The sequence below is a fragment of the Antedon bifida genome, chromosome 9 (genome assembly GCF_963402885.1).
Source record: "Antedon bifida chromosome 9, ecAntBifi1.1, whole genome shotgun sequence".
In the NCBI taxonomy this organism is placed as follows: Eukaryota; Metazoa; Echinodermata; class Crinoidea; order Comatulida; family Antedonidae; genus Antedon; species Antedon bifida.
Genome location: NC_136234.1, coordinates 16,070,304 through 16,081,728, shown reverse-complemented (window position 1 = coordinate 16,081,728; position 11,425 = coordinate 16,070,304). Strand labels below are relative to the sequence as shown.

The window sequence follows — 11,425 nt, the reverse complement described above, 5'->3', positions numbered from 1 at the left end:
ACTTTACGAAACATGACGAAAAACCATAGGACAGTGCTCATAAATAATTTATGCTGAGCTTTAACAAAGTGGGTGGAGCTTAGCTTGAAATTCCGTCTTAACTTTTTGAGTATGATAAAATTGCCATTTTCCCGTTTACGGAGAATGACTAGAAATAATGTATATATAACCTTAAATATACAGTTCAAATTACCCTTAAACATGGAATTTTCAAAACTCTAATAAATAATATTTGCACTTCTATTTTAATTACTTAATGAAATAACATTTTTATTTGGTTAAAATGGCGGTGTAAAAAGGGGCGTTTAAATGCGAGGCCCTATGCTGTATCACCAGAGCCAAGCGATTCAAAAGGGCCACGAAACAGGAGAGGGATCGGAGAGATATACTGCTGCTGGTCGTCGTCTTCGCACAAGGGTACGTAACTAATAAAACGGCTATGTTGACTGTATATGATTTTACACTCTAGCGAACACAGGATATTCGTCGTCCTCCCCTAACCGTCATGTTTCGTAAAGTCCCTACTATATACTGTAGGTGGTCCCTAATATAGCTGGTTCCTAATCAAGGGTGATTCTGAATTGGGACCAAACCAAGGACCACTAACCCCTAAAGTGTGGTTTAATTTAATTAGTAATAAAATAAATGTGTATACATATTACCTGTACTAATTTGTTTGATACAAAAATAAATAATCATTATAATAGTTTCATCTGGTATGAATCTAAAAATTAATTTTTTTATGAAATGATAATTTTTACAATGATTTTAGATTGAATCTTTCTTTTAGGCATTTTGATCAAGATAGTACCTGTTTATAATACTGTATTCTCTAATAAATAAATAAGTCCTAGACTCGGGTACCCCGAGTAAAAATGTATATTATTAAGATAATAAAATAATATACAATGATTTGATGTAATATGCAATATAATTTATGAAATACTGCCAGGTACCAAATATTGTAATTGGAATAATTAACAGGATATCATGTATTCAATTAATTAAATATTATTAATAAATTATATATTCAATTCAATTAATTAAATACCTTTTCAGATCTGATTGCGTTTCACTTTTTAGTTTTGGTGTTGGTTAGGTTGAAAAAAGAACTATGCAAGCAATTTTGTCAACTGCAAACAGATCGCAGTTAGTCGTGATTACCCATACCACACATACTCCGCTATTCGAAGTTGAAAGAGGAACTAGTGTACGCGAGCACACTTTTGTCAACAGATAATCACAGCTAGTTGTGATTACCCATACCGAATGCGCCCCACTATTTAAAGTTGAAAGAGGAACTAGTGTACGCGAGAACTTTTGTCAACAGATAATCACAGCTAGTTGTGATTACCCATACCGAATGCGCCCCACTATTTAAAGTTGAAAGAGGAACTAGTGTACGCGAGAACTTTTGTCAACAGATGATCACAGCTAGCTGTGATTACCAATATCGCACGCGCCCCACTATTCAAAGTTGAAAGAGGAACTAGTGTACGCGAGCACTTTTGTCAACAGCAAACAGATCGCATCTAGTCGTGATTACCCATACCGCACGCGCCCCACTATTGAAAGTGGAACTTGTGTACGCAAGCACTTTTGTCAACAGATGATCACAGCTAGTCGACACAATTCACGGAAAGCAGCTGCACTCGGTCAGGAGCATTAATGTTGCCCAGTTGAGTTCCGTGTCAACCTTTTAATTAGAGATTTTTGTCCAACAAATGGAATTTAAAAGGAATACTAATATTTATTCAACTAAATAATTTAATCAATTCTTGACATAAATTAACATTTTTAGAAAGGTTACACCTTTATAAAAAAACAGTTTATGGCATTATTAATTAATATTTTAAGCAATAAAAATTACATATTTTAGAATTTTCTACAAGTAATTAAATTTGCCACTAGACTGAGGCTTAACATACTGAAAGGTTACTGTATGATCACTGTTATGTTAACACTAAACTAGAAATCAAAATATTGTTTAAAATTAATACTTTGTAGCCTTATATATCAATGACATAAATAAAACTAACATAAATAAAAATGATTATAAATACACTACATTGTACACATAAACAAAAGTATATAAAATTATGTTAGATAGCACATTGAATTGTTTTATTCCAGAAGTCCAGTGACATGCAAGTAGGTGTAAAGATACATTTTAAAAGTGAATATAAAAGAAAGAGGCAGAGTAAATAAATCAAAAGCAAGTAGGTTGGTTTAGTCATACCTCATATCAGGTGACGGGCATAGCTCATCATGTGATCATATATTCCCACGCCTTCAGAGTTTTGCAAGGTGACCCCACTAATGACCATAAAATTTAAGAGCTATTTATCGCAATTACTTATGTGATATTCCACAAGCACTATTTGCATTTACGCTGTTTGACTTGGCTAGGTAGCGAGTCTATAAAAAAGTTACAACAAAAATGCCCCTTAAGCCCCTATCTTTATTTCTAATAATCGTGTAGCAACAAAAGATATCCCGGTGGTCAGGTCAATCTTACAGCCTGGTCAGTTAGCATGGGCCTATGCATATAATGTCATAGTGACCAGGCCAATATTAAGGCCTGATCAGTTAGCATGGGCCTATGCATACAATATGTCATAGTGACCAGCTCAGTATGGCCTGACCAGTTACCATTGGCCTATGCATACAATATATCATAGTGACCAGGTCGATATAGTAGAGTCATTTTGGGCTCCCAATCATCTGGAAAGTCGTGCTGATTGGCTTTCTCTGTACTGCCTCGATCTAAGTAAACAACACGTACGCCAACTTGTAGTTTTGAGCTTAGCGCTATTATGTGTATATGATCACTTTCTTTGGCCATTGGTTCTACTTCCTAAAATAAATCAAATGTTCAATTTAGTTTGAAATAATTAATGTTAAGTGTCATTTTTCCCCAATTATCTTGTATGTAATTATTTGTTTATTTAGGGGTTTGTACAACAAGAAAGTGTTTCTTTATATAATGATTCTTTTTCTTAAAAATATCTATCTTGCATTAGCACTGCAGTATAATCTAATCCATTTTTCCTTTATTCCATGGCAGTATTCTCACCTATCCATAACAGGAACAACACAATATGCCTTTTGTAATTTTGGATGCTTTTTACCAATGGCAGAACATAAGAAACCAAGAATATTAATCATTATGAATTTATATTTATTTTACTTACTTGATGACAGAACTCTCTTACAGTTCTATTACCCTCGATAAAACTAGCATAGAAATCGGCTTGTTTTTGTAACTGCCCTGAAGTCAATAATCTAAGATACACTACAATGTAATCTGACGTAGATTGATCGTTAAATGTCATCTGTATATCTTCTATGGATGGATGCGTTTCTACTTGATCTATTACTTCCATAAACTGGACAAGAAAAAAAAGTTAGGTCACTTATGTGTTATCGGCCCAGTATCAAAGGTCACTTTGGTGTTATCGGCCCAGTATCAAAGGTCCCATGTCAAAGGTCACTGGTATTATATGTCCAGTATCAAAGGTCACTTTGGTTTTATCTGTCCAGTATCAAAAGTCACTTTGGTTTTATCTGTCCACTAGCAAAGGTCACCTTGGTATTATCAGTCCAGTATCATTGGTCCCATGTCAAAGGTCACTGGTATTATATGTCAAGTATCATAATAGGCAAATGTTCTAGTATTACAGTATCACATGTGGTGCCAGTATCATGTTATGGTAAGGTCAGGACTAATGTTCTATGATATATGTGATACATATGTGACTCTGTATTATAGAATTTGCCTACAGTATATTTTGTTGTGAACATATACTTACTGTTTCATGGAATTCTTCTATTGTAAATGTTGGAAAACCAAGGCTAACTAATTCATCCTTACTTTTTAAAGCAATTTCTTTAAATCTGTGAAAAAAAGAAAAATAGTATAAACATTTGTAGGTAAAAAAAACATGTCTTTTGGAGGTATATATGTAGAACATCACTAACCTGTGTAATTCTTCCTTGTCGGAGAGTAGATATTCCATATAAGCATATCCAAATGAACGGAAAAAACAGTTACCATCTGGTCGCGATTTCCTAACATGGTGATATCGCCCTCTAAGTTCCTGATAAACAATACAGTAGTTTTTAATTATTGTAGTGTACTGTACACTTGTCTGTGTGTTTTGTATATTCAATAATCAGGACATGTTTTCTTGTTTAATATTGTAAAACATTTTGATAATTTAATTTATTTTTATTATACATTTAAATTAAAAAGTGAAGCTCACCCTAATCTTCTGTTGGTAGACTTCATCATCTGCATATTGCTCAAGTAACGATGACAAGTCTTCTTTTGCGCCAATCAAGCTAGTATTTTCTTTGATCTAAATAAGTAAACAATCAACCTCACTACTTGTTTATTTTTGGAAAAAGTATTTTTAGGAATATTAATATGACAAAGGGAGGCTATTGTAATGTAATTATAATTGTTAATTTTGCATCTAATTTTTGTAAATAATATATATGCACTTCGGACCGCTGGCCTATGTGCTGTGCAAATAAATGCTCTAGACCAGGAGTCTAGGGAAGAAGTAATTTGTAGTAGCTTCTATTTTATTAATTTGTTTTATTTATTTAATCATATTAAAAACTTGTATGTTATTTGTTACATTATATAGGCCTATAATATTATATGTTAACCAAGTAAAAGTAAGTGTATACATTTAGCCTTTTAGGACACATCATTCTTAATGAATCATGACCAATAATTATTAATATTAGTAAATTTTTTTACAAATTATGAGTATGAGAAGTTTGATTGAATTGCAAAATATGTATTTTAATATGATATACCTCACTCTGAATTCGATCTTCTTGGGCAATGATGTCTTCATCTTTAGCTCTCCCTGTTATTTAATAATCAATTGAAAACAGATAAGTACTATTGAAAAAGAAATTATGATATGAGAGGACCTAGGAGGCCTACCTCCTGTTATTGATACTTTCCGCTACCTACTGCTGATTTTGATAGGCATATTTGTAGGCCTACGATATATGCACAAATCAAACACCCATTGTCCTCTCGTCGTACACGCTCAATGACCGACTTTCCGGACCAAGGCCAGGCTTAGCTAGGCTGGTCTCTCAGAGCTTCGCAAACACCGTGCATAAATCACATCTAATTTCTCACTTCTCACTCAATCAATAGCTTTCTATTATAACTATAATTTAGCACTGTTTATTCTAAAAAACACTCACCAACATCTGCTATTATATCTGGCTCAGATAACTTAATTTTCTTTTTGTTATCTATACTCTCTGCATCTAAATTCTCATTGTCTGCCATCTTATTTATTTTGCAAACTGTTTTTTTTTGTTTTGATCGACGTTGTTCCGGTTTTGTGTCAAAGGTAAACATTTTATTTTGATTGACGTATTGACGCATGATTGACTGGCGTGGCTCAAGCGTCAAACTGATGGTCATTCAAATAGATGTTCTAATGGTCACTATAAAATCTAAATCTAATTTGGTACACGTATTACGATTGTGCATCAATGTTGGATAGATAATAAAATAATAATATGATCGGTCCTCTAGTCTAGTGAATATAGGCATAAATATTAATATAAAATAATGAACGAAAACTTTTTTTTTATTATATTCTAAGCGACAAAATCTATCACTTAATCGATACAAAGATGATGACCAGATTACCAATAAGCCAATCAATAATATATAATCAATATAACATTCTGTGCCGATCAATGACAAAAGATATAATTTTAGTGTAGGGAGTCCGAATTATTATTTCTTTCAAATTTAACCACGAAACAATAATGTTACCACAAAAGATGGATTTAAAGATATATTGTCCACCTGAAAAAACATTTAAACTATGCCATTTTGATGATCCATGATAATTATTTACTTTTAACCAAAGTTGGATCGAAAAGAATTTTGTTCCCTGAAAATTAAATCCAAAAATTGTCAAATTAGCTGCTAGCCAATGTTTTTTTTTGGTTATTTAACCGTTTTATGTCTTTTTATTAGTGCAAACATTATTTTTATTCGGGTTTTTTTTCTGCGGAAGTGATTAACTTTATTATAAACTACAAAAGAATGGCCTATTAGTATTAAAAATATGATTTTATTAATCTTCATTTTTCATGTTTTTGGAGGGACAATTTAAAGATGGGAACGTAAATAAAAGAGTACAATTCTTGTACACTACAGGTCTCCCTGCAATTTAAGACCATTTTGTATTTTCGTTATTAATTTTTTAAAAACTGCAAAATGTTTTTTTTTTTTTCTTTTTTATTTCCTAACCCAACCAACAGCAAAATAAATTCGCCAATAGTTCCTTTGGAACACCTTTATTCGAGGGAAATATTTTGGCGGGAAAATATTTTTTCCCGTCACAAAAAAGAATTATATTCGTGGTTTTTGGTACAAAAATGGATCTTCATGAATCATAATATTATTATAATTTCCTTAGCTTTGTCTATGCATGACAGTTTTCATTGGTGGTAGGCCTATAGGCCTTAGCATGTTCCATCGTATATACAGCAATATTGTCAATGTCCTCTTCAAATTAGTTACGTGTTTTCGCCATCAAGCCCGGGAATTCCCACTTAAAAAACACACGCGAATCATCGTACCATGGAGGTAAAAAAAAATTATGTTTGATCGTACCACGCACATACTAGTCCAAGAGCATTAGGGTTTGACCCGGAAATTTCTGGTAACAAGCTAATTTTTTCAGGAAAGGTCGAGAACTATGATTGGAACATCATACTAAAAGTCCTGAAAAATCCTCCTTGTGCTCTCCGAGAAATCCAAGATGGCGTCAAAAATGGCTGCCATTTTAAATTGGTCTATAACTTTGTAACCGCTTGTCGTAGAGTATCGATTTTGGTGTCAAATAGTTCACAATATATACATTCCTATTTGCTCTAACAGAAAACTTTGTCAAAAAATGGCCGCTACTACAGTTTCTGGCAGTTTGACCTTTGACCTGGTCTTATCATATCTCGGTAATGGCTTGTCATAGAGAATTCAGATTAGGCCCAAATTGTTCAGAACATGCATATTTTTATTTGGTGTAATGAAATGTTTTATCCCAAAATGACCGGAAGTGAGGTTATTGACCTCTTATTGACCTATTCATATCTCTTTACCGTATCTCAAGAAATATTTGTCGTAGAGCATTAATTTTGGTGTCATATTGTTTGGAACATATACATTTCTATTTTAGTCTAATACAACAGTTTGCCCTCAAATGCTCGGAAGTAAGTTAATTTATTGAAAACTTAAAAAATCAAAGAGCTACATAGGCAGAGGATATGAATACTGTAGAAAAAATCTAAATCAAAGTTTTAACTCTGCCTTAAAACATGTTTTGGGCATAGCACATCATCAGGTAAAGTTACAGAAAGAAAATATCAAGTCAATAACTTACAAAGAATAACTGTCATTGGCTAATCAAAGTTGGTTAAGTAAACAAAAAAATGGGTTATTCCGCAACATTTTATTGGGTAGTTGAAGAGTGTTTTGTTATTTTTAACAGGAAAGTGATAGCGGTTGGCACAGACGGTAGATTTCCATAGTGTTTGATGTTGGGTACAGTTTACGCTATTTCCCTATTTACAAGGTGTCTGAATACAATACAATTATATAATAGATGGGATAGATCAAATAATTATATATATTCATACTAACATGTATATATATTTATATAAGTAAAATATAAAAAAAAAGAGATAAGGGAAAGGGAAGAAAAGAAGATGAAAAGAAAGAAAGAAAAGTGAAAGGAGAAGTAAGGGAAAAAAAAAAAAAAAAAAAAAAAAAATATTATAATAATGATAATAATTATAATAATAATAATTATGAATAAATAAGGGAGTCAGTTTGTCTCTGTAAAAGAATAACTAAATAGAAAAGAATAACTAAATAGAAATTCTCTGTAAAAGAATAACTATAAATAGAATAATAATACACAACCAAATACAGTAGAGCTAGCAAAACAGAGTTGGAGGAGCAGAGTCTTCACATATGAAGTTGGCTCCAAATATGAAGAAGAAGAAGAAGAACAATAACCTTGAGGGTAAATTTTACTGTATTAAGGGTATGAACTATACAAGAAAAAACCAAAATAATCATTTATTTAACTTCGATAGAACAAAGAATATCATGGGACACGTTAATTGAAATTCTCATACTAGTTATGGTTGAAAAGTTATTGCTACAAAATGTCACCTATATGTAGATGTCATGAATACATTTTAAATGCGTTATTCGTCAGTAACTCGCATTACAGTACATACGCGAATTAGTGCTTTTGTTGAAATCACGTCGTTATTTTTATTATTTATTATAGAAATTATGATAATTATTTTTTTTCAGAAAAGTAGAAATTTTATGTAATTTAGGAAATTTATAGACTTCATGATACTGTGAGTGTGAGAATGAAATGTTCAGGTCATATACATTTCGCATGGAAATGCTCAATTGGCAGGGAACACTATGTACATGGCATATATTATACTCCGGATTGTCAAAAACTTAATGTTAAAGACCATTTTATTTGTAAAAATAATGCATTTTGAAACATGAAACCAGGTCATTCCTTGTTTTAAAAGAGAATGCACTATTGAATGTTCTCTAACGTCATAACGTCATAACTTTTGGGCAAACATGCAACAACACCCATACAGATGAACATGATGATAATGATGTGAAAGAAGCAACAAACACCAAGATGTTGAAGATGCAACATCAGATGATGAATGACTGTAACAGAATGCTGCTGATCAATGTTGAAGTGATTTAAAGACCCTTATTTTGCATATTTTCAATATTTAATAAATCATATATAGGGCATATGGCGATACTTTTTTCATCTTTAAACAGTTAAATATGTAACTGGGGGACTAGCTCAAATGGTAGAGCTCTCACTTAGCATGTGAGAGGTACCGGTATCATTGCCCGGGTATTCCAATCTATTTTTCATAGATTTCAGCAAGGACCAAATAAAATCTGAATCTGGAAAAGAAAGTCTATGCATGCCGAGTAAAGAGCGTTTGACGTGAAATACCTAGGGTATATTCTCTTTTTATCATAAATAAGCCATACAACGAACATTTAAAGCAAGGAATGTTTCAAAATGCATTATTTTTACAAAGTCAACAAGGCCATATACATGGCTGCAGTCGCGTGCGTAAATTTGAGTTATTGTTTACTGACCGACCGACCGACCAACTGTCCGAAATTGCTGAAAATGTTTAAAAATGTTCACATTTTTAAAAACATTTCTTCCAAGTATTAAATAATATCCAGTTCCAAAATAACGACAAAATATGAATATGAGTTAGTGTTTACCAACTGACCGAATAACCGAAATTGCTGAAAATGTAAAAAAATTTGTAAAAACATTTATATTTGCCTCCAAGTATTAATATCCAGTGTCAATAAAAAAATAACGAAAAAATATGAATGTGAGTTAGTTTTTACCGACTGACCAACCGACCGAAATTGCTGAAAAGGTTAAAAAATGTTGAAAAATGTTTAAAAACATTTATATTTGCCTACAAGTATTAATATCCAGTGTCAAAATAACGACAAAATATGAGTGATATGAGTTAGTGTTTACCGACCGACATAGTGAGCAATAGAGTCGCGTTTGCACGCAACTCAAAATTGCATATAAATGGTCGGATATGTACTGTGTACATAGGTATTTGCCAATTGTCTTTTGTTTACTTAACCAACTTTGATTAGCTACTGACAGTTATTCTTTGTAATTTATTGACTTTATATTTTCTTTTTGTAACAATTCACTTTACCTGATGATGTGCTATGCCCAAAACATGTTTTAAGGCAGAGTTAAAACTTTGATTTAGATTTTTTCTACAGTATTCATATCCTCTGCCTATGTAGCTCTTTGATTTTTTAAGTTTTCAATAAATTAACTTACTTCCGAGCATTTGAGGGCAAACTGTTGTATTAGACTAAATAGAAATGTATATGTTCCAAACAATATGACACCAAAAGTAATGCTCTACGACAAATATTTCTTGAGATACGGTAAAGAGATATGAATAGGTCAATAAGAGGTCAATAACCTCACTTCTGGTCATTTTGGGATAAAACATTTCATTACACCAAATAAAAATATGCATGTTCTGAACAATTTGGGCCTAATCTGAATTCTCTATGACAAGCCATTACCGAGATATGATAAGACCAGGTCAAAGGTCAAACTACCAGAAACTGTAGTAGCGGCCATTTTTTGACAACATTTTCTGTTAGAGCAAATAGGAATGTATATATTGTGAACTATTTGACACCAAAATCGATACTCTACGACAAGCGGTTACAAAGTTATAGACCAATTTAAAATGGCAGCCATTTTTGACGCCATCTTGGATTTCTCGGAGAGCACAAGGAGGATTTTTCAGGACTTTTAGTATGATGTTCCAATCATAGTTCTCGACCTTTCCTGAAAAAATTAGCTTGTTACCAGAAATTTCCGGGTCTGCCTATACTTATGAACTAATGCTCTTGGACTATACGGCGTACGTCAGATTATTGGAATTATGATTTTAATTAATTGCCGTAAAGGTTCATAATAATGAAGTTATATTAGTTTACATAGGTAAATATTTGTTTGTATATGGGACACTCAATGTTTCGAGTTAGTTTCATAATGATTTTATTCTGAAATACACCTATGTAGCCTGATTTTGATAATACAATTATAGTCATCGGCATACTACACGCGTTTCACACGCGAGTAGATGGTAATGCATGTTTACCATATTTGAGTACAGTATTCTAACAAGTGAGCCTCCTATCATAAAGAACATTCTCTCCCTGCACTTAAGTGAACGTTTCCACAATACGCCTCTCTGATTGGTTGAGCGCAATTTTCTTCCATCTCTCTCCCTTTTTACAAAGGTGGTGAAAATAATAAGTGCCGATGGTTGTCTGTTTCTAAAAAAGTCTATCATCATTATGTGAGTGAGAATTCGGTGATAATTTTGGACCATTTCGATGACATCTTGGGCTGGAAGTGAGTACAATTTCCCTGTATTTAATTTCTGTAAACACACCTTGCATTTCGGATGATATTTGTGTATCAAATCGCTTTCATTCATGTTGTCATAGCCGGGTGAGATTGGATGGACGGGATTCTCTCCGTGGTCGGCGGCGCGATTTTATTGGGAGACAGATCTCCACTGTACGTAGTTTTGGTTGGCAACCGGTTTCCACCAGTGATCTTAGTTTTCTGTCTTGGAATTAAATATCTTTGGAATTTATAAGGGATTTACATATAGTTTTTGGTATTTAACGATACATCCTGGTGCTTCTTTGTTATTTCATCTTGAATTTAGGTTTGTGTGTAATATGCTAAGAAAATCGTCTTGAACCTCCCCATCATACTTACTC

The 11,425-nt window shown here is 32.7% G+C and overlaps 2 protein-coding genes across 5 annotated transcripts in view; one reads left to right on the top strand and one right to left on the bottom strand.

Annotated features, from left to right (window-relative positions):
• Positions 1–1,730: 1,730 nt before the first annotated feature.
• On the bottom strand, positions 1,731–5,346 carry LOC144852684 (ubiquitin thioesterase OTUB1-like). 2 transcript variants are annotated; one of them, XR_013614319.1, is made up of 8 exons: positions 5,236–5,346; positions 4,831–4,883; positions 4,266–4,361; positions 3,982–4,100; positions 3,813–3,897; positions 3,195–3,389; positions 2,590–2,857; positions 1,731–2,532 (listed from the first exon to the last, which is right to left on the bottom strand). XR_013614319.1 is itself a non-coding variant. In XM_078710628.1 (7 exons), exons 1-7 carry the CDS (start codon positions 5,321–5,323, stop codon positions 2,660–2,662), a joined length of 834 nt encoding a protein of 277 aa, XP_078566754.1. In that variant the 5' UTR covers positions 5,324–5,346; the 3' UTR covers positions 1,731–2,659. The 2 variants fall into 2 exon arrangements, 1 of the variants encoding a protein (XP_078566754.1); XM_078710628.1 differs by having other exon boundaries at positions 1,731–2,857.
• Positions 5,347–10,934: 5,588 nt separating this feature from the next.
• LOC144852671 (regulator of G-protein signaling 7-like) overlaps positions 10,935–11,425 on the top strand; it is a 41,101-nt gene continuing 40,610 nt past the window's right edge. For all 3 annotated transcript variants that reach the window (XM_078710613.1, XM_078710612.1, XM_078710611.1), the window contains exon 1: positions 10,935–11,048. The gene's annotated coding sequence lies outside the window, so the exon portion shown is untranslated. The remainder of the gene's footprint in view (positions 11,049–11,425) is intronic.

Bases quoted from the DNA above. Each gene is read 5' to 3' on its own strand.
- LOC144852684 (XM_078710628.1), bottom strand. From the start codon at position 5,323: ATGGCAGACAATGAGAATTTAGATGCAGAGAGTATAGATAACAAAAAG. The intron at 4,362-4,830 runs GTATATCATATT...TTACTTATTTAG, and splicing joins AAGATCGAATTCAGAGTGAG to ATCAAAGAAAATACTAGCTT. The intron at 3,898-3,981 runs GTTAGTGATGTT...TTTTTTTCACAG, and splicing joins GACAAGGAAGAATTACACAG to ATTTAAAGAAATTGCTTTAA.